The sequence below is a fragment of the Eurytemora carolleeae genome, unplaced genomic scaffold, assembly GCF_000591075.1.
Source record: "Eurytemora carolleeae unplaced genomic scaffold, Eaff_2.0 scaffold23, whole genome shotgun sequence".
Lineage (NCBI taxonomy): Eukaryota > Metazoa > Arthropoda > Copepoda > Calanoida > Temoridae > Eurytemora > Eurytemora carolleeae.
In genome coordinates this window covers 378,503-404,219 of record NW_019396045.1, presented here as the reverse complement: position 1 = coordinate 404,219, position 25,717 = coordinate 378,503, and the positions used below count along the sequence as shown (strand labels likewise).

Sequence of the window (25,717 nt, the reverse complement as noted above, 5' to 3'; positions counted from 1 at the left end):
GATAAAGGTTTCAAGGGTACCTTTGTGAATCAGGCACTGCCATCTGTGCATGGAGGGTCACTTGAAATTGCGCCTCAATGCTGGAGTTTGGTTTTGTTTTCTAGCTAATCCTCGGGTTTGGTTTTCTGGTCAATGCATGAATTTGGTTTGGTATTCTTGTCAATGCTCTGCACTGAATTAGTTTAGTATTCTGGTCAATACTAAGATTTGGTTTGGTATTCTGATCAATTTTCTGGTTGAGTTTGGTATTCTGGTCAATCCTAAGGTTTGGTATTCTGGTCAATACTAAGGTTTAGTATTCTGGTCAATCCTAAGGTTTAGTTTGGTACTCTGGGCAATCCTAATGTTAGTTTGGTACTCTGGTCAATCCTAAGGTTTAGTTTGGTACTCTGGTCAATCCTAAGGTTAGTTTGGTACTCTGGTCAGTCCTATGCAAGGGCGTATACAGAAATAAATCTAGGGGGCGAAATTTGCGCGAAAAGCCAAAAAAAAAAATTTGCCCCCACCCCCCACCCCAATAGGAGCTTCTAGGGGGGGGGACAAATTTATACTGTAAATTCAAAACATTTGGCTTCTTTGATATGTTCAAGCACTACTTTATCTCTCCTTTAAACAAAACTAGCAAAAAAAGCATTGTTTCTAAAAATATTTGCACCTTCCCCCTTCCCCCCCCCCCTGTATACGCTCTTGATCCTAAGGTTAGTTTTGGCATCTGTGACTAAAAATTGTTTTAACACTGATAATTAGATCTAAAATGTTTAATACAATCAAGAATTCAACAGTTCATGAACTAAATTCATGTTTAGGTATTTATTCTTGTGATAAAAATGTTATAATAAAAAAACTTCTTCATCTCAATTTGTGAACAATTGGATAATCAACAATCGCACACCCGATTCACAAGAGAACGCCGTTCGTTATTCCTAGGAGAGCCAACAAACCAACCATACAGGGTTACTCAAAACGGATGAGACTTTAATGAAAACATTAAACGATTTAAGTTTTACAATCTTAAGTTTATACCGGGCCTTCTAAATATTTTAATACTGTATCTTCACTGATTTGATAAGGAAAAAAAATCAATGTTACAGTACAACTGTAGATGCCAGAAAAATATATTCCGTCGTCTGTGAAATCTCATCCTGTTGGGGTAACCTTTTTTTTGTAACAAGGCTATAAAGTCAAACGATTTAATGCAATTTGTCAATTTATTGAGGGCAGCTTATTAAATGGTTCAATGTATAAAAAAGTGTTGCTTTATTTCTAGTTAAAATATCAAACAATGACGAGTTTTCTTCCGCTTAGAACTTTACCCTATTATAGAACCATGGAAAGCATTATCACTGAGTGTCTTCTACATCTCATTATACACAGTTTCCCTTCTATTCTTCATCATTATCTTCATAGTTACCATAGTACTAGCTTCCAGGTAACCAATATAAGAGATAGATACCATAGTACTAGCTACCAGATAACCATATATAAGAGATAGTTACCATAGTAATAGCTTCCAGGTAACCATATATAAGAGATAGTTACCATAGTACTAGCTTCCAGGTAACCATATATAAGAGATAGGTAACTATAGTACTAGCTACTAAGTAATCATATATAAGAGATAGGTACCATAGTAATATATTCCAGGTAACAATAGATAAGAGATAGGTAACTATTGTACTGGCTACCAAGTAATTATATATAAGAGATAGGTACCATAGTAATATCTTCCAGGTAACAATAGATAAGAGATAGGTAACTATAGTACTAGCTACCAAGTAACCATAAGATAAGAGATAGGTAACTATAGTACTCTATATAGCTACCAGGTAACCATATATAAGAGATAGGTACCATAAAACTAGCTACCAGATAACCATAAGATATGGTTTTAGGTACTCTCCAAATGGCATTTTCCCGAGGGCAACTTCCCAAGTGACAATTTCCCAAGAGGCAACTTCCCAAATGTGCAATTTTCCAAGCGGCAACTTCTCATAGGTTAGGTTAGTTCCTCTGAGGAGCCGTAGACTGCAATGGGGGCCGAGCGCGTCGGCTAGGATGGGCTATGGGCCGAGCGCCGCGGCTACAACAGACTGGGGGCCGAGCGCGGCGGCTAGGACAGACCTGGGAAGTTCCGCTTGAGAAATTGCACAATTGGGAAGTTGTGCTTGAGAAAATACTCTTGGGAAGTTGCCATTTGGGAAAAATCCTTTGGGAAAGTACCTAACATCAAACCATATATAAGAGATAGGTACCATAGTACTAGCTACCAGGTAACCATATATAAGAGATAGGTACCATAGTACTAGCTACCAGGTAACTATATAGTACTTTGTGGTTTTCAAAACTTCAGAATTTGCGCCATTTTTCCCCAAAACTAAACCGACCTTATTCCCAAAAAGTAGCTCCAAACATTTGAGTTGCAATGGATAAGTAACCTTGAAACATTAACCTTGCTCAGGGTTAAAGTTATTTTTTTGGTATTAAAAAAACCTATTGAGGCTTCAGGACTGCGTCGTAATGTGAACAACTATCACTAAAATATATGGACGCGACTAATATTTACTATTTAAAAGGTATTTGCATAACGGGTTTATATTTCAGAACCCGAGGAAGTATAAGAGAAGACCGGTCGTGGATTATAAACCTGGAAAAGAAGAATTCAATGAGGAAAAATGTTTATCTGTAGATATATAATTTAGCATATTCTTGTTTACTTATTTTTATTTATAAGTTGATCAACAAAATCAGTTAAAATCATATTGCATTTACTATTAATAACGGTAACCAATTGAAATCTTTAAATGGAGAGTCACTTACAATCAAGGCTGTTTAATAAGGTTGCTTAATCTAGATGCGGTCCAATGGACAGTTTAAATCCGTAAATTACTTTATTGATCTTGGGGCAGTGTTCTTCGGAAGAGGGTTTGAAGGTGCACGGACAGGTTTTATACACGCAAACCGTCTCCCTAAGCACACACCTAACGCCATTTACGGTTTTCACTACTCAATGCTTTGGAGACGACATATTCCGTGCATTGGAGCCTATTGAGAGTAAGCAACCTTACTAAATAACCTTGCTCAAAACTATGTAAACAGTAATTTAAAACAACTTGTTGGTTCACTCAATGCACGATCTGATTCTTAAATATCTAAATGACCAGAGATTGCTACGCTGTCTATCCATCAGAATATAATCAGGAGAATATAATGGAGACTTCTTCCGATTTGAGATATTTCAGGTATTCAATTACGAAATGGAGTCTTGCAACAAACTAAAATTTTCTAATCCATATATCTTTGCACACCATATATCTTTGGGTTGCAAAGATAAATAAGGACTAGGCTTTTAGGGCGCCCATCTTCTATTTAAATTGTGAACACGTTCTTTTTGTTTACATTTTAAAACAAAGAAGAAAAAAATTTTGCGGATTTTTAAAAAAAATTCACGGATTTAAAGAATTTAAATTTTTTTACAAAATTAAAAACCCTTAAAACACATTTTTTTAAAATTTTTATCATTCGTAAACCTTCCCTGTGGTCACGTGATCCCACAAAAAAATCGGGCCCGACCGGTTCAGTCGTTATGACGTTTATTGGATACAAACAAACAGACGAACAAACAGACAGACAAGCCAAATTTATATATAGAATAAAAAATCAGAGTTTGAAGCAAAGACTCAATTCCTTTAGTGAGAGTAGTTCTTTATTTTTGTATTAAATTGAAAAAAACGACTTCAGGCACAAGATTTTCAGTGAGATAGATAAAGATATGTCCGTCATCAAAGGTTTCAATAATAGCTATAAAGTGAGTTTATTAGTTAATTATTAAACCAAAATGTCTGTTTTTAAGAAACCTTCTGCAGTACGCTTTATATGGCGTTCAAAGTAAACCGTTATAATCCAAATTTAAAACGTTAGTATAATTCTACGCCGATTCCTTTGGGTTCGAACAGGGTTCTGCTGACTATATCTGGGTTCGAGCAGGGTTCTGCTAACTATACCTGGGTTCGAACAGGGTTCTGCTAACTATACCTGGGTTCGAGCAGGGTTCTGCTAACTATACCTGGGTTCGAGCAGGGTTCTGCTAACTATATCTGGGTTCGAGCAGGGTTCTGCTAACTATACCTGGGTTAGAACAGGGTTCTGCTAAATATACCTGGGTTCGAACAGGGTTCTGCTAACTATACCTGGGTTCCAGCAGGGTTCTGCTAACTATACCTGGGTTCGAGCAGGGTTCTGATAAATATACCTGGGTTCGAACAGGGTTCTGCTAAATATACCTGGGTTCGAGCAGGCTTCTGCTAAATATACCTGGGTTCTAACAGGGTTCTTCTAAATATACCTGGGTTCGAACAGGGTTCTGCTAAATATACCTGGGTTTGAACAGGGTTCTGCTAAATATACCTGGGTTCGAACGTGGTCTAGCTGGACACATGACCGCATGCCCCCCTCTTTACAGGGTTCTACCTATATCTGAAGAAAAGTCTCCTTTTTAGAAACTATCTTACCAAACACTTGCTTATCTTTATGTTGATGTCTATTACTAATTTTATGCCGTCTAGTTTTTTACCTTTTTCTTTAAAAAATCCTCTAATATATATATATATATATATATATATAAATGTATAAAAGTATTTATTTCTCTTGATCAGATGTTTATTTGCATTGCAAAATTGTATCGTAAAATATGAGAATATCGTCATGTTGGCGGATTTTTCTTTAAATGAAAAAGATAAACTTCTTAACCTTTGTCGGCTTCGTAAACTTTTGAAAATATAAAAATGAAACATTAAATAAACAAATTGTGCCGGTTTCCTTGTGTATATCTGACTCAGTATAGAGTTTATAGTGAACATTGAAAAGTGTGAATTAAATTAAAACCTTAAACATGATAAAGTAAAGTGGTACCGATAAAACTCTGGAATAGAAACACCGCTATAGCGACGACTTGAAACTCTTTAAATATGACGATTCAAAGTTAAAATTAAGTTGTCTTTCTTTAATAAAGTCTTTTAACGGCTTATTTGATAATCGGAACGAAAGAAACAAGTTTAAAGTTTTAGAGAATCATGAATAAAAGAAAGTAAAAATTTGAAAAAAGTGGTCTTAATGCCGGGGAGGTCGATCGGGGTACATCTTTAAACGCTAAATACAGTCCATTAGTTTGTTTTTCGATATCTCAAACATTATTTAGTTTAATTCGGTTAATTTTTAATTATAATTTATAATGTATTAAAGAAAACTTTTGGACCGTTGCAATTTGTTGGATTAGAGCATTTTTTCAGAAAAGTGAACCATAGTTTCACAATAATTTTAATAGCATCCAATATTATTATCAGATAAGTGAACCATAGTTATATAATAATTTTAATAGCATCCAATATTATTATCAGATAAGTGAACCATAGTTTCACTAAAATTTTAACAGCATCCAATATTTGTATCAGATAAGTGAACCATAGTTATATAATAATTTTAACAGCATCCAATATTATTATTAGATAAGTGAACCATAGTTATATAATAATTTTAACAGCATCCAATATTATTATCAGATAAGTGAACCATAGTTTCACTAATAATTTTAACAGCATCCAATATTTGTATCAGATAAGTGAACCATAGTTATATAATAATTTGTAATGCATCTAATATTATTATCAGATAAGTGAACCATAGTTATATAATAATTTTAATAGCATCCAATATTATTATCAGATAAGTGAACCATAGTTATATAATAATTTTAACAGCATCTAATATTATTATCAGATAAGTAAACCATAGTTATATAATAATTTTAACAGCATCCAATATTATTATCAGATAAGTGAATCATAGTTTCACTAAAATTTTAACAGCATCCAATATTATTATCAGATAAGTGAACCATAGTTTCACTAAAATTTTAACAGCATCCAATATTTGTATCAGATAAGTGAACCATAGTTTCACAATAATCTTCATAGCATTCAATATTTAAAGATAACCTTATTTTCAGTAAATCTGGAGCAGAAGTTCAGAATTCAATTCTGGAGAATATGATGGATGAGGATGAAAACCACGAACAGGATTCGAGTGAACGACCGGTAGATTAATTATTTAAATACAGGGTTACTACAGTAAAAAAAAAACTGTCTAAATGACATAAAACTCGTTGGACCCGAAACGGATTAACTTAAAACAAGCCCTAACCCTTACTAAAAATCAATTTAATATAATAAAGACATTTTTGGCTGAATAATATATTTAATATCAGTTGACAATTAAAATCTAAGAAAATGATATCACGGGGCACCCCCCTGTATTAGGGGAGGGAGGGGGGAGCAATATTGAGTTTATACCAGAAACCTCTAATTCGAGTCGAATAAGGCTTGTTCCCTTGAGTATTTTTTTGTAGAGAAGTCTCCAAGTCATCGTAATGTTATATTGCAGTTCTAAAAGTTGACGGAAAACTGGGAATTTCCGTGAAAACTCTTAAAATGGGTATTTTATACACAAATCAGAGCCCAAACCAATACATGGGCGGGCGTGTGGCGCCCCTACATCTTAAATTAATGGTTTTTAGACTCTATTTATATATTTAGATTATCTCGAAACCGCGGTGCTTTCTTTCACTTATGCTATAAAATATTTGTTTTTCTCCCGAAATAGCTCTAAATATATTGCGGGTTTACAGGATCCATTCCAGGATAATAGATCAGGAAAAGTAATTATAAATTGAAATCATTATAAATCAATGCAAAATACAATTCATACAATGTTTCTAAATGAAAAGATTATCAGAATATACTTATGTTGTCAATTCTTGCCATGAAACACAAGACATATGCATTTTCCAGAGAATTGTGACCAAAAACCAGTCATCCCCCCCCCCCTTAAATACCCCTCCTTGGGGGGTATGGAAAGATTTGCTTACTATAGATACTTACGGATAAACTTTTTGACTTTTCTTTTGCATTTTCATAACACTTTTTTTAGACTTTGAATCGAACTTTATCTCAGGAACAGGCAGATTTTGTTATCAGGTTAATGCATTCTTTAATCAAAAGTTACTTTTCATTTTATTGATGTTACTGCAACATTAAAGGAAATTATCAGAATTTAACACGTTTAAAGATAAAAAAAGTAATATCTTCCTCAAGAGGTAGAGAGAGAGGGTAACATTTGGAATCGGACATAAACTTTAGACGGAGGGATACTTACTTTTAACTTTAAAGTCTAAATTTAAGTTGCATTTTATCTAATGTGTAAATTAATTATTTCAACTATTTAATTTGATAATATAAAGGAATTGAGTCTTTGCCAAAAACTCTGATTTTTAACCCCTATATCTTTGTGACCAGATGTCGTAGATCTTAGATATTTCAAACTATGATATCTGTTTGATCAAATAGCTGTAGTTTAAAATATCACAGGTTTACACCATCGAATTGCAAAGATAGGGATTAGAACATTTAAATTTGTGGCTAAAACTCAATTCCTTTAGATTAATAAACTGTTTGAATATTAATTATTTAAAAATAATAACTTGATAATATAAGTTTAGATTAATAAACTGTCCAAATATTAATTATTTAAAAATAATAACTTGATAATATAAATTTAGATTAATAACCTGTCCAAATATTAATTATTTAAAAATAATAACTTGATAATATAAATTTAGATTAATTAACTGTCCAAATATTTACTTCGACAAACTACCACAGAAACAAGTAAGATTCCAATTTTTTCCCCCAATTCTGCGATAGTTATTAAATTTTGAAAAGTATTAAAATCATGATAAAGAATTAAATTTGGCGTTTTCGAAAAAGACCGATTTTTTCACTCAAGTATATTGAATTTCAAATAAAAAAATGACAAGAGGTTGAAATTATGTCTGAACTCATTTGTATAAACTTATGAACTGCAGAAAGTTTATAATGCCTAAAGTCTGATATCACTGGTTTAAGATAAAAAAAGTTTCGCTCTGATAACATAGTTTTGTGAGGATTACCTTTCATTTGTTTTTTTTGCCATTGGTATTTTGAGCAACCTATTCAACAATTTAAAACTGCCAGAGATTTTAAAAAAAAATTTCATTTGATAATTTTAGATAAATGAGAAGAGAAGGCGTAGCTCTGTGTCTGATATAATAAAAAAGAAATTTAGTCCCCAAACTCCCACAGAGTTTAATATACAACAAATACAGGTGAAAGAAATGTTTATTATATATTTTTTTCCTTTTGTGTACTTTGATCCACATAAAACTTTAGAATGTGTAGATGACATTAAAGAAATATTCAATTGTATTGCATGTCGCTATAAAGCGAAGAATTTGTATTGTACAGCTTTCAAATCAACTTATTAGTTTTTGCTTACTCATGCACAATTGCCATTCATTCATTCCACTATAAAATCATATCTTTTGTCTTAAACTCCATCGTTTTATGGGGACCACTGTATTGAAGGCAATGCAAGCTATTGCTGAGGGTGGAGAGGATGTAATGAACATGAGACAAGACAGGAGAAGGAGGTCAGAGATCTCTGGAGAAGCGCCTCGGCATATACCTGATGAAATACTGAGAAATTTGAGAGAGGTAAAACGTCACAGAAACTTATTTTAAAGTAACTGGCCGACTTTTAGGCAGCTAGAACAAATTGCACAGTATATATTACTTTATTGGTTTTCTATGTATTTTATTTTTCAGGCTGGAGTGACGAACTACGGAAGATTATATGGCGGAAGACGATCCGCTGTTGTATTTTCATGACAGTATTCAGCGGCATTGCGCACGAAGCAATAGCATCTTTGTAATTCTGAACACGTCTTTCAAAACTTACTCAGAACCATGTTACAAATGATATGATGAACGTACTTTAATCAGTATTTAATTCTTACAAGGACCAAAACTAATAAATTGCCGAAGTAGTTGAACTACTTAGATGGAATCGAACCACTCCTCTTCATCCTGACCCAGAGAACTAGTTAAACAAGCGGTCTCGGTATTCATTAAATCTGGTTCCAAATCATTACTATTTAAATCATTGTAAATTTATTTGCTTTAACTATATGTATTATATATATGTATTAAATAAAGGAATAGTACTAAAACATTGCAACCTGTAAATATATGTTCGTTATAGTTTGTTAACGCATAAACGGTCAACTTATTTACCTGTACACATAAATAAAGATAAGTTGAATGCAGATTGCAGACTCTATTTATTATCAGACCAGGTTTACCAATGTAAGGTAGAGAAGACAGAGTTTGAGACCTTTGGGTTATAGATAACCCTGTACTTAGAAATACTTTCAAAGTAACGCATTTATTACATATGTAATAAATTACTGCCTATCCATAAATAGCTGTACATATTAACATAATGGTAAATATCCATAAACACCTGTACATATTAACCTAATGGTATATATCCATAAATACCTGTACATATTAACCTAATGGTAATATCCATAAATACCTGTACATATTAACCTAATGGTATACATCCATAAATACCTGTACATATTAACCTAATGGTATATATCCATAAATAGCTGTACATATTAACCTAATGGTATATATCCATAAATACCTGTACATATTAACCTAATGGTAAATATCCATCAATAGCTGTACATATTAACCTAATGGTAAATATCCATCAATAGCTGTACATATTAACCTAATGGTATATATCCATAAATAGCTGTACATATTAACCTAATGGTAAATATCCATAAATATCTGTACATATTAACCTAATGGTAAATATCCATAAATACCTGTACATATTAACCTAATGGCCGACACTGACTGAATGGAGAATTGGCAAGGAAAGGGTTGTAAAGAGCTGAGGAGAAAATTGAAATGTTAAGCATGAAAGGAAAGAAGAAGTTTAAGTCGATGAATAGAAGAAAAATAGGTTTTCACTCTGGAGCTCTACTCCTAGTTGAAAATATATGCGCACAGAATATTATTATCTAGAAGAAGATGTTTATAGGGATTGAGAACAAAATCAAATATTTAAACCTCAATATCTCAAGAACTCGATGTTGTAAACCTTTGATATTTCAAACTCAGATTATTGGATCTAACAGAATTCATAGTTTGAAATATCTAAGGTCTGCAACATTTGGTTCCAAAGATATAGTGATTATGAAATCAGAGTTTGTGGCAAAGACTCAATTCCTTTACAAAAATACTTTGATTAAGAAAAGATTAAAGGAAGGTGGACGTGACTTTGAGTCACATTTTATTTTCTCTTTAAACCTTTGTCTGATCAAAGATGAATGATATATCCTAATTCTTCTTTTCTAGGAAGATAAAATTCAATTGTGGCTTCTTTATATCTGCTACGGAGACATCACTCGAGAAAGGGAGTCAGAATTCTACTCCTTTCAAAATAGAAAATTACCGATAAATTCCTCATTAATATCCGAACAAAGTTTTAAAGAGTACTTTTGCTTTTTACTTCAAAAAAAAAAAACTTGAAAAAATGCATATAGGGTTAAATATGAATTTATTGATTTATAAAATCTTATAGTTCGATTACTTTTTGTGGACAAAAACTAGAGAAAAATATTTGTACCAAATCCCGTCATTAAAGTGTTAGCTTAAAGAATATATCTATGTGAAAGTATATACTTTAATGATAAATATCTTTCTATCTACCCTTTATTTAAGAAACAGTTTTCGGATGGTTCCGCTGCTCATGTTGTTTATTGTTTAAGCTAAATATAGATTAAAGTTCATGGTTTGGAGGAGACTTTCTGCGGAAAAAAACGGTTTTATTTAATGATGCCTTGATCTATACACAGGATACGTTGTACTCTGGGTTAAAGAGACTGTAAGCCAAATATCAAGTGACCCTCTATGCAGAGATGGCAATGCCCGATTCAAAACGATACCCTTAAAATATTTGTCTTATCGACAAGTATGAATTAGGTATCAATGTTTATATATTATCATTCGAAAACTTATTATATACATTTGTGCTTTCTTTACAAAAGTGACATTATCAAAAGAAAATTTTTAAACAGAGGAAAATGGCAATATCTCCCACATTATGGATCAGATAAAGATTACTATGGTACCTTTGTGAATCGGGCATAGTCATTTTTGCACGGTCACTTGGAGTTACACTTACAGTCGCTTATATATGGACGACCCCTTTGTACAGGACAGATTTTCCGCTAGATTAAGAAGAATTGATTCTCTGTAAAGTTTCATGGTTTTGTGTCCCTATCTTTAGTTTAATGGATGAACACACAATAGATAGAATTCTTTTCCAATACTTGTACACTTTCTAACTTACTTTACATAGAAGTAAATAGATAGATAGAGCAAGTGGATGAGTAAAGGGTGGGGAAAAATTAGATTAAAAAATAGGAGAAAGAGAAAAGGAAGGGTAAGGGAAAAAGGGAGGTGAAGGGCTAGTGGAAAGGAACTGGGAAGGGGCCGAAACGGAAAGGTGTGGAAATGGAAACGGAAGTGGAAAGGGAAGGGGAATTAGAAATTGAAACTGCAAAGGAAAGAGAAGAGGATAGAAGGGAAACAGAAAAGGAAGTGAAAAGCGAAGGGGGAAAAAAGGGGAACTGTAAAGGAAAGAGAATGGGAAAGGAAGTGGAAAGGGAATTAGAAAGGGAAACGGAAAAGGAAGTGAAAGCGAAGGGGGAAAAAGGGAAACTGAAAAGGAAAGAGAACGGGAAAGGAAGTGGAAAGGGGAGGGGAATTAGAAAGGGAAAATGTAAAGAAAAGAGAAGAGAAAAGGAAGGGAAGCTGAGAAGGAAGTGGAAAGGGAAAGAGAACGAGAAATGGAGTGCAAATTAAAAAGAATGGGAATGAATTGTAGTTAGAAGTGCTCGGATGTACTGGTTAAAGAGTATTTAGATTTGTAACCATTTAACCCCATTCAAGGTAGATATTTTGAAAATTCATTTAAAAATCTTTATTTTGCAAGACGTTTTAATGTACAAGTTTTAAGGTCCATAAAGCGTTTTTGATGACTTATGTCTGAAATTAATCCGATTAATGCAAAACCTATTTAACTCAAGTTTTGTGTGAGAAGAAAAGGACTTAGAGAAAAAAGGGATTAAATTAATAAGAAGGAACAAAAGGCATAAAAGATGGCACGGAATTGTGGAACTAATTACAATATTCGGGGATAGGTACGGGCTGTTTGCATTTCACTTCGGCTTGTAAGGACAGTTCAGGAACTTGTTAATTGTTCAGGAACTTGTAAATTGTAAACTCTAACCTCTATCGTAAAAATTGAAATCATGCTTACTAAACATTGTTTGTTTACAAAGAAAAACCTAAAGTTAGAGCTCTTCTTATTCGTCACAGAAGAATGTAAAAAAAAAAACATTTTCCTTAGAGATTGATGAAAATAAAGTATATAAGAAGAGGGGATAGGATGGAGATTGAAGAGGGTAAAGTAGACGGGAGTTGAACAGTGTTTAATCTATTCCATGAAATTCAACAGAATCAATATAATCTGGGAAGGTCAGATTAAAGGTTTTCGTTCATCCTAACTATTCCGGCTAAAAATAGTCGGCGAAATTTAAATTTTCAATATTCATTTTTTAATTTTTTAGAGATTTTATTTGTCTCTTCAGTCTGAATTTTAATTATTTTGTTTGTCGACATTTCGTTTGTTTGACTTTTTACTTCCGGGTTTGGGTTTTGATATCTTTAATTGTATAAAAGGTTTGATGGTAGATATACTCTGCAGTTGATGAAAGGATGATGGTAAGTATCTGCACTCTTGTTGCTACTGTATCCTTCACCCTGGTCCAGGCTAGCTATGAGTCCCAGCAAGAGTATGAGTACAGGGAGGAGAAGGAGGTTGAGGGATCTCCAGGTAGTGATGAGAGCAGAGATGATACTGAGAGGAGTCTTCAGGAGTTTAAAGAGATCATTAAAGATGGTATTGAGGTAGAATAAAATCGTTTTTTATAAGTCTTCCTTTGATAATTTTTCAGGAGGTTATTCTCCTTTCAAGGGGGTTCTTCCAAATGATTTGAACTTTCAAGTGTATTGTAAATTGTGAACTTTGCATTTCAATGGTTAAAAAAGAGTTATTAGATTTAATTGTTTCTTTTAAAAAGAATTGTACTAAAGAAATATTGTCATCATCTAGGCACGAAGTGACTGGATCCCTATACACAGTAGTTCCAATCCAGATGAACTTGTAGAAAAGTTTGGATTTGCAGCGAGAACATTTAATCTGCTCGGAGGTGGTGAGGAAGAAGAAAAATACGTTGATTATGAGCCAGAGTACAAACCTGAGTACAAGTCCCTCCCACCAGTCTATGTACCAGTAGTCGATAACACACCGTTGTACGCAGCGCCAAGCTATTCCCCTAGCTACTCTGCTCACTCTGCCGCACAAGTACATCACTCTTCCGTGCCAGTACATCATCCGCCCGCGCCTCCCGTCCACGTGACCCACGTGGTGCAGCAGTGTGATACTAAGGGATCTTACTGTATGTGTCACTACTGCAAGTGTGAGAAGGGACATGTTACCTGCAAAGACTACTATGAAGGCTATGGTAGGTGTTTATTTACTTAAAGGGAATCTAGACATTATTTAAGTCATCCCCTTTCTAAAAAAGAGTGGTATGTTTGATTCACAAGAGTGTACAGTTTAAAGTTCCCCTAATTTTCTTAAATGTCTCCATTGCAAAAATTCACAAGTTATTATTAAGTCTACAAGGAACAAACCTCTTTTTAAGCCAAATTTTTTTCATCTCATTTTGAGGATTGAGATTTTAAATATTTTCTCCTTAATCGCAAAAAATCGCTAAAATATCAAAAGAGTAAAAAAGGGGTGCTCCTCTTATTGTATGTATTGTGTACAGGTGAAGGGCGGTCGTTTAGCCAAGTTCTAATGCAAAGAATGGGTTCAATCCTTGAGTCTATTACCGCTAGAAACGATGCTGTAGGTAGGAGCCATTTTATTTTTACTTTTACCTGGAATAGAATTTTTCCATTTTGTAACTTTTTTAAAAGTGAAAACTAAAAAATACAGAAAGAATTTTGTAAAACATTCTTTGGTTTATATTGTTTTGTTTTTTTTATTAAAGATGGACAAGGAAAAGTATAAAATTCATATTTCATTGAATCCAATTTATCTACATTAAAATAAGCTTCTCACAAACATTCCATCGGTAAAATTAGATTTTTTCATTAAAGATATCTGAATAAAATCCTCCAAAGTAAACAAATTTGTGTGAACTTGGAATTAAAGAAAGATTTTGTATTTTTACTTAAAACGATATGGATTTATTATCGTCTTTTTTATTGACATGAAAAAAAACAATGTGTAAACCTTGTTCGTTTTCCAATTTTACTCTGCTCTTGTACTACTACAGCATCTTTTCTTAATACTTTCTTTATATATCTTAATATACAGAAAGCCCTATTATTTTTTATTTTATGAGTCAACACCAGCTAACTAGGTTTTCTGGCTGAAATAGAAAATATTAAAAAACAAAAACAAAAAAAACTTAAAGATAGAGAACACTTAAATTTTTTCATCTCTATATCTTTGCTACCAGATGGTGCAAACCTTGGTATTTCAAGTTTTGACTATTTGACCTAGCAGAACTTTTAGATTAAACCTGCGACATGAGATTGCAAAGATATAAGGATTGGGAATTGAGAGTATGCCACAAACTCTGATTTTTAAATTTTATATTCTTGCACCCGAATGCCATAGACCTTAGATATTTCAAACTATGAATTCTGTTATATCAAACAATCTACGTTTAAAATATCATCATCAGGTTACAGAGACATGAAATCTAACGTTTGAGTTTTTGTCGTTTAACTTAAAATTCATAGTATTTTTTAGGTAAAAAGTATTGTTACGGCGAAGCAGAGGGAGAATTTTGCAATTGTGATTTTTGCAAGTGTCAGCATGGGTACGGGATAAAAGGAGGATACAGCAGTTGTGTGCATTGAAAACGATATTCAGAAAAATCCAGAAAATCAGAGTGTTAATCAGTCGCTCATTGTCAATTCTTATGGCTTAAGGATTATTTAAAATTGTTTGTTTTCATAAAACATCAAATAATGTCAGTACCTTGATACTGTGATTTTTATTAGAAATAAAATTTTTAAAAATGTCATATTTGATTTAACAAATAAAGAAAATCTGATCATATTCTGTTTAATATAGTATTATTTAATTAGGTAAAGACACCTCTAAAAGTTAGTCATCAAATTGTCGCAAGTGTCACAACGCACTTGTTTAAAAAGAGTAATTGGCAAAATACTGCTCGATTTTTGTTTGAGATCGTGCACATCTTGGTTTACATTGTACAGTATTGATAAAAACTATTTTTACAAAATTAGTAATGTAAATGGCTTAGCTGTAAATTTTATAGATGTGCCCTGTAAGATAAAGTTCATTAAAAAAGAATGAAAAACAGCAATATTTTTTTATTTTTAAAGAAAAACATCCAAATTTTTGCTTAATATATCCTGAACACACCTTTAGAAAAAGTAGTATCGTCAGCAACCCTATCTTATACCATGTTCACTCTGAATACTAAACATCTAGTTACAGAGTAAATATTCTATAGAGTTGTAAACACACTATAGTTTACCATGTTCATTCTGAATACTAAATAACTAGTTACAGAGGAGATATTCTACAGAGTATTAAACACACTATAGTTTACCATGTTCACTCTGAATACTAAACATCTAGTTACAGAGGAAATATTCTATAGAGTAGTAAACACACTATAGTTTACCATGTTCACTCTGAATACTAAACATCTATCTACAGAGGAAATATTCTATAGAGTAGTAAACACATTATAGTTTACCATGTTCACTCTGAATACTAAACATTTCGTTACAGAGGAAATATTCTTTGGAGTAGTAAACACGCTATAGTTTACAATGTTCATTCTGAATACAAAAGATCTATCTACAGAGAAGATATTTTTTAGCAAATATGTTTACTATATAACTGGATTTAAAAAAAAATTTTTTTTTGGCAAATTTGCAAATTTTTTGCAAATTCTTACAGTAGAACGCAAAAGCTTTCCAATGATGTATCATTTGTCATATTTGGACATCAAACATGGGATTTAGAGAGGGGGTCAAATTGAGTATCCTGACTTTCAGATACCCCCTGAGGGCAAAACTTAAAAGAGTATCGTTGAACGAAACTCCCGAATTTCCTCTTTGGTGGCTTAACATTTCTGTAGATTTTGATCTATTCTGAGAGATTCGGAAAAAGGGGTAATATAGAGAAACTAAATAAAATATAGTTCATAATAAAAATATGATTTTTACAAAACTGCCTGACCCCATTAATGAAACCCAGGTTTTAAAACTTGTTCTCATTACGATAGCCTGTCTTAAATTTTGAGCTCAGCAGGGATAGGGTTAAATACACACACAGAGGAGATATTCTAAAGAGTAGAAAATACGTTATCACTAGAATTACCCTAGAAGGGCCTAGCTCATTTGATGTACTGTCCCGTCTAGCCTGGTATAAACTGTATGTACCGTACAGCTCGCTCTAGCTGGTTAGATGTCGGTCTGGTTCTTGTAATGAAGAAGACTTAACAATGATATAGTATCGTTTGAAACCATTCTTTTTCTGTTTTCTTTTATCTATTTTAACCGGAGCTGTGACATCAGCCTCTAAAACCAAATTTGGTCAACTGCAACTTGCTTTAACGTATCGGTTGCTCTTTAAAGGGAGTGACCGGCTATGTAAGGTAGTTAAACTGAGTATGTAGTGTTGTGGAAAATTTCTTTCGGATTCATTTGAAACATAAAACTTTTTAAATATCTGTAAATCCTGAGTTTGAGCGCAAATTCAACGTTCAAAACTCTTACTTTGGGGGTGGATACGTTTTCAGAATATGTTTTTTTAAATTATTAAATAACGACGACATAAAATGTAAAAAAAGTTCTACAATAACCTACAAACGTCATGTATAGGAACATGTTTAGAAAATAAAAATTAATCTTATCATCGAAAATAAGTAATCTTGTTCAATTATTAGGTTCTATTTCTCATTATTTTGGTTTCTCATTATTCACATAAATTTTCGCAGATTTTCGAGAATTATTGAAAAGACGACATTTGAAGAATTTGAAGAAATCTGCGAATAAATTCAAAGAAGATAAGATATTCAATATAATAATGAAAACGAAATAATCGATTTAGCATCAATTTATTGACAAATTTCTTTTTGAGAAACCATCTAATTAGATTACTGTATAATTTTTACTTTATTTTTCGTTGTCGTTACTTAATAATTAAAAAAAAACTAATTCTAAAAACGTATCTACCCCCAAACTCAGGATTTACAGATCTTTAAAAAGTTTAATATGTCTCAAATGAATCCGAAAGAAGTTTTCCACAACACTGCATACTCAGTTCAACTACCTTACATAGCCGGTCATTCCCTTTAACTTGTCATTTTTTACAGTTTAAACCTAGTCACTTAGCCGTATAGCCGCAGTTCTCAAATTCATCCAATGACTGGTGAAAGGTTGCAGGGGACTAAAGTGTTTAAACATCCTCTCCATTGTTACGTACTGATATGTGTCCAGGGGGGGGGGGGGCTCAGCAAGTTTATAAAAAGGATAATCTCCACACTTAAAGTTCTCCAACTTTAGATAGAACTATTTTCTGTTCTTTCTGATATACAAAACTATATAAACTAGAGATGGAGGGAATTATAAAGTTTTAAATTCAATTTTACACATCATTCACAGCCACAGATATATACAGCACAAACTTTAGTTCAAAGCTTTTCAGGACTAACTTTTATTTGACATTTTCAGCTCTTTAGTTGCCTTTTCTTGATGCAAAAGTTATCTTCAAAGAGTTATATAAATGACTATAGGCTTTCAGGGAGCTTTGCAACCATCTTTGATTTTAACTTTTAATTGTTTCTCTATCTGCAGAATTTTCTCTTTTAAAATTAACAACAATAACACCAAATTTTTGCGGAATTATCGATTTTTTCATGAATTGTGAAAAATCGAATTTTTTTACGGAAACTTTTTTTAATTCTGACTATTCAGAAATATTTCATGAACAAAATTGGGCTTCATCATTTCAGCCGTTTTGGCGTTTATTAATTACAAACAAACAGACACTCAGACAGATTAAGTTTAGAAATAAGTTGTTTATTTAATATAAATAAAAAATACATACACATAAATAAATATTTTTAACGAAAATAAATACAATTAATGTCTAAAATATCTTAATGATCAAAATAATTTTAACAATTATTATAAAGCTAACAATTCAAAATGCCGTCTGGGAAAGAACCATGATAAAGAATTAATAACAATAATTACGATATAAATGAAGCAGGGTTGCTTTAATTTTAGGAAATTTGAGTTTGAAAAGTAAAATTTACTGAAATCAGTCTCATTATCAACATTTTTTGATGATTAGATAATTTTACATTCTCTTCATGTCTATTGTCTAACATTTAGAAACAAATTAAACAATTATCACTTAATTGTTTCCTCATCGTTAAAAGTTTTAGAGTAGAGAAATGTGTTTTACACATTTTAATGCATTCATGAGGGTCTTTAGTTGAGGGGATGGGGGGGGGGCGGGGTTTGTTGTTTGATAAAAAAGAAATAGGATAATTGTAACTGTGTCTTGTGTTTTAAAATTTTAGTATAGTTTTCGACAAATTATTGATTGGTACAAAAATTTAAACTCTTTCTGCTTATTTTTGTAAATAAGAATGGAATGCCAAAAACATGCCATTTTTTGAGGCAGTTTTCCAGATTAATGAGCATGCTCGTCGTCATATAATTTTAGTGGCACGCTGCACACCATTCCTTAATAACATGCTGCCCACCCTTCATGCCCGTAACCATGCCGGCACTTGCAGTAATCACAATGACAATGCTCTCCTTCCATGCTACCATAGCAATATCGTTTTCCTAAACAACAAATTCAATATATTCCATTGGAAAATATCGGAATTCCGAGTATTCCTAACTTGGGGTATTCGAATTCTATCATATGATTGGAAAGTTGAAACTGGCACCATTTTGAACATCTTAAGAATATCTAATTTTTTAAGTGTAAAAAACCGAATTACATGAAAAAATTAATAAAATATTAATTATTGAATTAGGAAAAAGCTTTTAAAAAAGTGCAACATACTTTCAATGCACCAAAGTTTAAAATCATCTCTAACATTATGGTTCATCATTTTTCCTATAAAACTAGAGGCAAAAGGTTGCCCTGAATAGATTTCTATAATTAAAAAGAATCTGAGTAAATTTTATCTAAAGAGAATAATCAGATAAGATTGATTAATGAATTGGTCTAGGCGGACAGTTTTATAAATAGATTAATGAATTGGTCTAGGCGGACAGTTTTATAAATAGATTAATGAATTGTTTTATAAATAGATTAATGAATTTGTCTCGGCGGACAGTTTTATAAATTGATTAATGAATTGGTCTAGGCGGACAGTTTTATAAATAGATTAATGAATTGGTCTAGGCGGACAGTTTTATAAATAGATTAATGAATTTGTCTCGGCGGACAGTTTTATAAATTGATTAATGAATTGGTCTGGACGGACAGTTTTATGAATAGATTAATGAATTGGTCTGGTGGATGGACACTGGACAATTCGATTAATTGACTAAAAAATTGGTGTCGGAGGAAGTTCAATTAATTGATTATTGAATTGGTTTAGACGGACAGTTTTATTAACTGTCTAATGAATTGGTCTGGGTGGATGGACAGTTTTATTAACTGAAAAATGAATTGGTCTGGGTGGCTGGACAGTTCAATTAATTGATTAATGAATTGGTATGGGAGAAAATACAGTTAAATTAATTGATTAATGAATTGGACTGGTGAATGGAGGGTTCAATTAATTGATTAGTGAATTGGTATGGTGAATGGACAGTTCAATTAATTGACTAATGAATTGGACTGGTGAATGGAAAATTCAATTAATTGACTAATAAATTGGTCTGGGAGAAAATAAAGTTCAATTAATTGACTAATAGGATGGTTTGGTGAATGGACGGTTCAATTACTTGACTAATGAATTGGACTGGTGAATGGACGGTTCAATTAATTGATTAATGAATTGGACTGGTGAATGGACGATTCAATTAATTGACTAATGAATTGGACTGGTGAATAGACGGTTCAATTAATTGATTAATGAATTGGACTGGTGAATGGACGGTTCAATTAATTGACTAATGAATTGGACTGGTGAATGGACGGTTCGATTAATTGACAAATGAATTGGACTGGTGAATGGACAGTTCAATTAATTGATTAATGAATTGGACTGGTGAATGGACGGTTCAATTAATTGACTAATGAATTAGACTGGTGAATGGAGGGTTCAATTAATTGACTAATGAATTGGACTGGTGAATGGACGGTTCAATTAATTGACTAATGAATTGGACTGTTGAATGGACGGTTCAATTAATTGATTAATGAATTGGACTGGTGAATGGACGGTTCAATTAATTGACTAATGAATTGGACTGGTGATTGGACGGTTCAATTAATTGACTAATGAATTGGACTAGTGAATGGACAGTTCAATTAATTGATTAATGAATTGGTTTGGTGAATGGACGGTTCAATTAATTGACTAATGAATTTGTTTGGTGATTGGACGGTTCAATTAATTGATTAATAGGATGGACTGGTGAATGGACGGTTCAATGAATTGATTAATGAATTGGACTAGTGAATGGACGGTTCAATTAATTGACTAATGAATTGGTTTGGTGATTGGACGGTTCAATTAATTGATTAATAGGATGGACTGGTGAATGGACGGTTCAATGAATTGATTAATGAATTGGACTGGTGAATGGACGGTTCAATTAATTTATTAATGAATTGGAATGGTGAATGGACGGTTCAATTAATTGATTAATGAATTGGACTGGTGAATGGACGGTTCAATTAATGGATTAATGAATTGGTCTGGTGAATGGACGATTCAATTAATTGATTAATGAATTGGTCTGGTGAATGGACAGTTCCAATTTAACAGTGTGAACTTGTATCCCTTCTAGTATAGATTAATACACAGGGTTAATCAGTTCATTCATGGAATAGTCAAGGACTTAAACAAAGGAGTGTAATTGATTGATAACAATGTGCAGGGGGGTAGTTTGTGAGAACGGTTTTTGATTTGAATAATTTTTTTAGTAAATCATCCATAATTATAATTTTTCATAACAATCCCAATAAAGTATACATGACTTCAAGTGACCCTCCTGGCGTCCATGTAAAGAGTTTCAGACCCGATTCAAAGCTATACTCTTCGAAGGACATCATCGTCTTTTTCCTATATTCTACTGTTTTACAGTTGATTTTTCATTTTTTTCAACCGTGACTCTGCTGCAAAAAGTCACTTTTATAAAGAAGTAATTAAAAGTCTAAACCGAGCATATACCTCTTTAGATGGAGGATCCCATGAAATTAGGTTCACAAACCGTTTAAAGAGACTGTGAGCGTCAAGTGACCTTCCATGCAAATAAAAGGCAATGTCTGATTTACAACGGTACCCTTGAAAGCTTTGTATATATATTTGTTTCTTTAACCTGTTTATATTCATTTGCGATTTCTCTGCGAAAGTGACTGGCGCATTTCTTGTATAAAAAAATGGAGAAACTCATGGAAAAAACACACTTGTCTTCCACATTTTTTATCAGATAAAAGGTATAAAGGGCACCGTTGTAAATCTAACATTGCCATCTTTGCCTGAAGGGTCACTTAAATTACGCACACAGTCCTTTTGTGTTTTTGTAGCATTACCGTATCCATGTTTCTTATGCTCCTCAGGATCCTTACAGTGAAGTTGTCCCTTTTCACACCGACAATAATGACACTGGCAGTAGCTTCCCTTCACGATGCAGTGGTCACCACTTTTCCTAAACAAATACTGAATTAATACATATATTTCTAAAATTAATTTGAAGGTTTGTAAAACTTAATTATATATCTAGATATTTTGTTGCTCGGCAGATTAATTTAATCATTATTTGATATCCCACATGGTAACAATATTACACTGTAGGAAAAGCATTTAGACGAGAGTAAGACAAAAAAAATTGTTTTCCTTGCATCGAACATTTTTTTTGATATTTCTATCAATCTTTGAGAAATTTTCTCAGAAATAGAAAGTTAGGCCAACGAAAATTTGTTTTCAATTGTTCTAAAAACGTTTCCGATTGAACTAAAAATTTATGGTCTAATGCAGTTTTAAATGTGAGCCGATTCTAACAGAATTTGCGTCATTTTAAGTTTTATCGAAAATGACCAAATGCATTTTGAACTGGCGCAAATTCTGTTGGAAATGCATCATGCATTCAAAAATGTTTTTTAGACTTATCTAAAAAGTTTATAGAACAATCTAAAAAGTTTTTAGAACCATCTAAAAAGTTTCTAGCGCAACCTAAAAAGTGTTTAACAAAAATAAAAAGTGTTTAGAGTTATCTGAAGCATTTTTACATTAGCCTAACTTTTTATTTATAAGAAAAAATCTCAAGAAAAAAATGTTCGATGTAAGGAAAACTTTTTTATTTGACACGCTCACGACATAAATGCTTTTCTTACATACATTGTATGAAAACATAACTTAAAAGCAGAGTTATTGATCCTTAAATCAAAAGTATCCGCAGATCAAACGATCGTGATTTAAAACCAAATGATTCTCATCTCTGTTCAAATTTAAGATCTGTTTCTGTATTTTATATCTTTTTTAACTTTCCGAGCATAATCGTGATCTTAATCTGAATTAATGGGTTCAGTTCAAAATTTAAATTTTGCTTAATAATTATGCCCATCAAATAGATTCTTGTCACAGAGTAGATATAAAGGTTAAGTACAGAAGGCAAGCTGGGCTAAACTGTAGAATTTTAGAAAATTGGTGTTTTTTGTGTATGTATTCTTAAAAACAAGTTATTTTTCCAGTGCTTTCTTTGTTTACTTTCGTTTTTGTTTGTTAATATTTTAGGGTGAAATATCTATCTATTTCTCAGATCATTAAGTATTGATGTATACACCAGCAAAATGCCTACTAAATATATGATCTAAGCTAACGTTTTTTTTCTAGAATCACATTGATAAAAAGCTTACCCTGGATGAACACCATGTGGGCCGTGGTTTGGACCTCCATGTGGACCTCCATGATGAGGTCCTCCAGATAGAGGTCCATGAGCTGGTTTCAGGGTTTCCCTCCGATGAACAACGTGATTACCCTAAAATAAAAATTTTCTAAACCTGAAAAATATCATCCGGAGAAACTTGCAGAAAATAGATACTTTTACTAGTTTTAAAGTAAATTTAGCATTTGTCTTTCAATCCGATAAACGTCAAACATTAAACAAATCAGGCCTGATTTTTTTGGTAACTCTAATGACCACATATGGAATGTTTTTTTTTCTGTAGCATTTTAAAGCTTTGAAAGACCAAATTTTAGAAATCCACCATTAATACAGAAAAATCCTCAAAATTTACTTTTTTATTCAGAGAAACAATAGGCTTTAAGTCAATATTGCGAAATAGAGCGGAGCGAATCGCTATGGAAGCCATTTAACTTAAAAACTCTATGAAAGCCAGACATAATTTATGAAACTTTATTTCTTCTGGAATTTTTAATAATACACCATAATACAACCTTTAGACTCGGTTAGAATGTTCTCGAATGCTTAACATTTTTCAAAGTAATTTCAAAAATAGTTTTTTTCCCCAATGTAATAACAAAGATTGGAAAACTATTGAGAGAAAGATGAGAAAATGACGGGTTTTGTAAAAACTATATACTAATTACAAATACACTGTCGTAGTCATAAAACTTTAGTTTTGGTAGTTATTGAATTGGTAGACGACTGTGAGACTAAAAAAATCGAAATTTTACAAATTTCAATTATTTTTTTAATTCCACGGGCAACACCGGCAACTTTAGCTAGCATCAAATATAAACATCCTCTTCTTATTCAACATTTATTTTCTAATTTGAGACCTCCCATAGTTTTGCAACATTTATTTTCTAATTTTACAAGCTCACCGAAATCTGAAATATTTATCGTATTTCAAAATTGAAGCTTTTTTAAATTTTACTCTGACAAAAGATATGACACCAAAAGAAAAAAAGAAAAACTATTGCAAAATCGTTTTAAAAGTTTTGTTTTTAAATTTTGTGTAAATCGGTTTAGTTGAAGTATCTTTTGTCAGAGTAAAGGTTTTGAATACTTAAAACGAGAAAAAAAGATTTTCAGGTCAGAATGAAAAATGTAATACCTGATTTTCTTCAGCCTGGGAATGAACAAAAACAGCGAAGAAAACGACGACATTTACTAAAAACACAAGTTCCCGCATTTTTTCTTTGGTAAGAAATCTGGACTTTTCTTTGCGGCTTGATTGCTTTAAACTAATGGTTTGGAGAAAACAGAAGGTTTTATATGGACGCCCTCTTAAACCTTAATGCTTCAGGGTCATCGGGTTAAAAATAACATTATTTGTAAAAAAAACTGTTCCTTTGTCAAGGTTTGTGGTTCAAGCACTTCAAAAACATCAAATGGTAAAGTTACAAATTAAAAATATAACATTTTCTTTGTTTCGTTTCGTTACAGAAAATTTAAAAAAATCATCTGAATAAATAATCTTTGATCAAATGTTGTACACAAATTATCAATTACTCTGAATAGAATGGCTTAAAACTATTTCTTTACAAAAAATTATAACATTTCAAATATAAAAAGTATAGCATTTCAAATATAAAAAAGCGGAAAATAAAACGATTTTTCTGGTAACCACCCTATCTTTATATTTGGTAACTAATCTATATTTACAGGGTGCGTGCGGTATTGAAATCTCCCTAAAATGACCTGCACTCCACACATTTCCTGAAAACTAGAGCAGTCACTTTTGCGCGCGGCATATCATTAAATACTCTGGTGATTTCAGTGAGATGGGACTGTGTTGTGTTGTAAAGGGTTCTGATGACATCCTTTTCGATCCAGGACTACACAAAATAATCGAGGGGATTCAAATCTGGGTACCTGAGGAGCCACAAGTTCGTGTCCAAGACGTGCTTCATGTGCGCAATGTACCCCATCCTCTTATGCTTCATTGCATTGCTAATGAACTATGATGAATATGATGTATGATTTGTGAATTGTGCCTTATCTCCTCCTTCCCAATCTTCCTCACCAGCCAATCGATATTGCCCAGCAACCTCCAAATCTGCCTGATGGACGTGCCCAGGTTGTTATCGATAATGTTTTGCACGCTATCGACGATTTCCTCACAGTGACAGTCACCACTGTGCCAATTTTTTCCTTTTTGCACGAAAAATTCTCTAGCTGGCATCCATCCTTGAATAAACGCCGGAATTTTGCCTGAATTTTTAAAACATAAATGCCACGGGCAGCAGTAGTACATTTGAATTTCCGAGCCGGGTCAACCCGGACATTTGGTAAATAAAGCAGACACTCAATAGGACTAGCCGGTGCAACAAGGCTGACGCGGTCAGACTTTAGGTTGAATTTACTAGAGGGTCAGAGGTGCGTGGTGCTTGGATAGTCCTGTGCTTGCCTGAATCTCCCTGCAAGTCTTTCCCGTGCGCAACAGGGCTACAAGGACCACTCTGTTAGTCTTTTTTTAGGGTTACCAACCCCATAGACTAAAAAGATAACAACTTGATAGTAAAAACACA

The 25,717-nt window shown here is 32.7% G+C and overlaps 3 protein-coding genes and 1 long non-coding RNA gene across 5 annotated transcripts; 3 read left to right on the top strand and 1 right to left on the bottom strand.

The window, feature by feature from the left end:
- Positions 1-717: 717 nt before the first annotated feature.
- Positions 718-2,667, top strand: LOC111701965 (uncharacterized). Its single transcript, XR_002765316.1, has 3 exons — positions 718-806; positions 1,324-1,429; positions 2,602-2,667. It is a non-coding gene; the product is annotated as an uncharacterized LOC111701965 (long non-coding RNA).
- A 498-nt stretch (positions 2,668-3,165) lies between these two features.
- Positions 3,166-9,184, top strand: LOC111702184 (uncharacterized). Its single transcript, XM_023473797.1, has 7 exons — positions 3,166-3,239; positions 6,002-6,089; positions 6,982-7,028; positions 7,670-7,718; positions 8,099-8,194; positions 8,454-8,582; positions 8,694-9,184. The coding sequence occupies exons 1-7, from the start codon at positions 3,208-3,210 to the stop codon at positions 8,754-8,756; spliced, it is 504 nt and encodes a 167-aa protein (XP_023329565.1). The 5' UTR covers positions 3,166-3,207; the 3' UTR covers positions 8,757-9,184.
- Positions 9,185-12,710: 3,526 nt separating this feature from the next.
- Positions 12,711-15,081, top strand: LOC111702211 (uncharacterized). 2 transcript variants are annotated; one of them, XM_023473827.1, is made up of 4 exons: positions 12,711-12,923; positions 13,129-13,540; positions 13,850-13,933; positions 14,845-15,081. In XM_023473827.1, the coding sequence occupies exons 1-4, from the start codon at positions 12,732-12,734 to the stop codon at positions 14,952-14,954; spliced, it is 798 nt and encodes a 265-aa protein (XP_023329595.1). In that variant the 5' UTR covers positions 12,711-12,731; the 3' UTR covers positions 14,955-15,081. The 2 variants fall into 2 exon arrangements, with proteins under 2 accessions (XP_023329595.1, XP_023329603.1); XM_023473835.1 differs by lacking the exon at positions 13,850-13,933.
- Positions 15,082-18,329: 3,248 nt separating this feature from the next.
- On the bottom strand, positions 18,330-24,408 carry LOC111702318 (uncharacterized). The gene is made up of 4 exons (XM_023473966.1): positions 24,301-24,408; positions 23,137-23,258; positions 21,814-21,929; positions 18,330-18,938 (listed from the first exon to the last, which is right to left on the bottom strand). Exons 1-4 carry the CDS (start codon positions 24,376-24,378, stop codon positions 18,835-18,837), a joined length of 420 nt encoding a protein of 139 aa, XP_023329734.1. The 5' UTR covers positions 24,379-24,408; the 3' UTR covers positions 18,330-18,834.
- Between the last annotated feature and the right edge of the window lie 1,309 nt (positions 24,409-25,717).

Excerpts from the sequence above, each read along its gene's own strand:
- LOC111702184 (XM_023473797.1), top strand. The coding sequence starts at position 3,208 with ATGGAGACTTCTTCCGATTTGAGATATTTCAG. Across the intron at positions 3,240-6,001 it reads TCCGATTTGAGATATTTCAG|TAAATCTGGAGCAGAAGTTC; the intron begins GTATTCAATTAC and ends CCTTATTTTCAG. Across the intron at positions 7,719-8,098 it reads ACAAACTACCACAGAAACAA|ATAAATGAGAAGAGAAGGCG; the intron begins GTAAGATTCCAA and ends TGATAATTTTAG.
- LOC111702211 (XM_023473827.1), top strand. The coding sequence starts at position 12,732 with ATGATGGTAAGTATCTGCACTCTTGTTGCTACTGTATCCTTCACCCTG. Across the intron at positions 12,924-13,128 it reads TCATTAAAGATGGTATTGAG|GCACGAAGTGACTGGATCCC; the intron begins GTAGAATAAAAT and ends GTCATCATCTAG. Across the intron at positions 13,934-14,844 it reads CGCTAGAAACGATGCTGTAG|GTAAAAAGTATTGTTACGGC; the intron begins GTAGGAGCCATT and ends AGTATTTTTTAG.
- LOC111702318 (XM_023473966.1), bottom strand. The coding sequence starts at position 24,378 with ATGCGGGAACTTGTGTTTTTAGTAAATGTCGTCGTTTTCTTCGCTGTT. Across the intron at positions 21,930-23,136 it reads CCACATGGTGTTCATCCAGG|GAAAAGTGGTGACCACTGCA; the intron begins GTAAGCTTTTTA and ends GTATTTGTTTAG. Across the intron at positions 18,939-21,813 it reads GCATAAGAAACATGGATACG|GAAAACGATATTGCTATGGT; the intron begins GTAATGCTACAA and ends TTTGTTGTTTAG.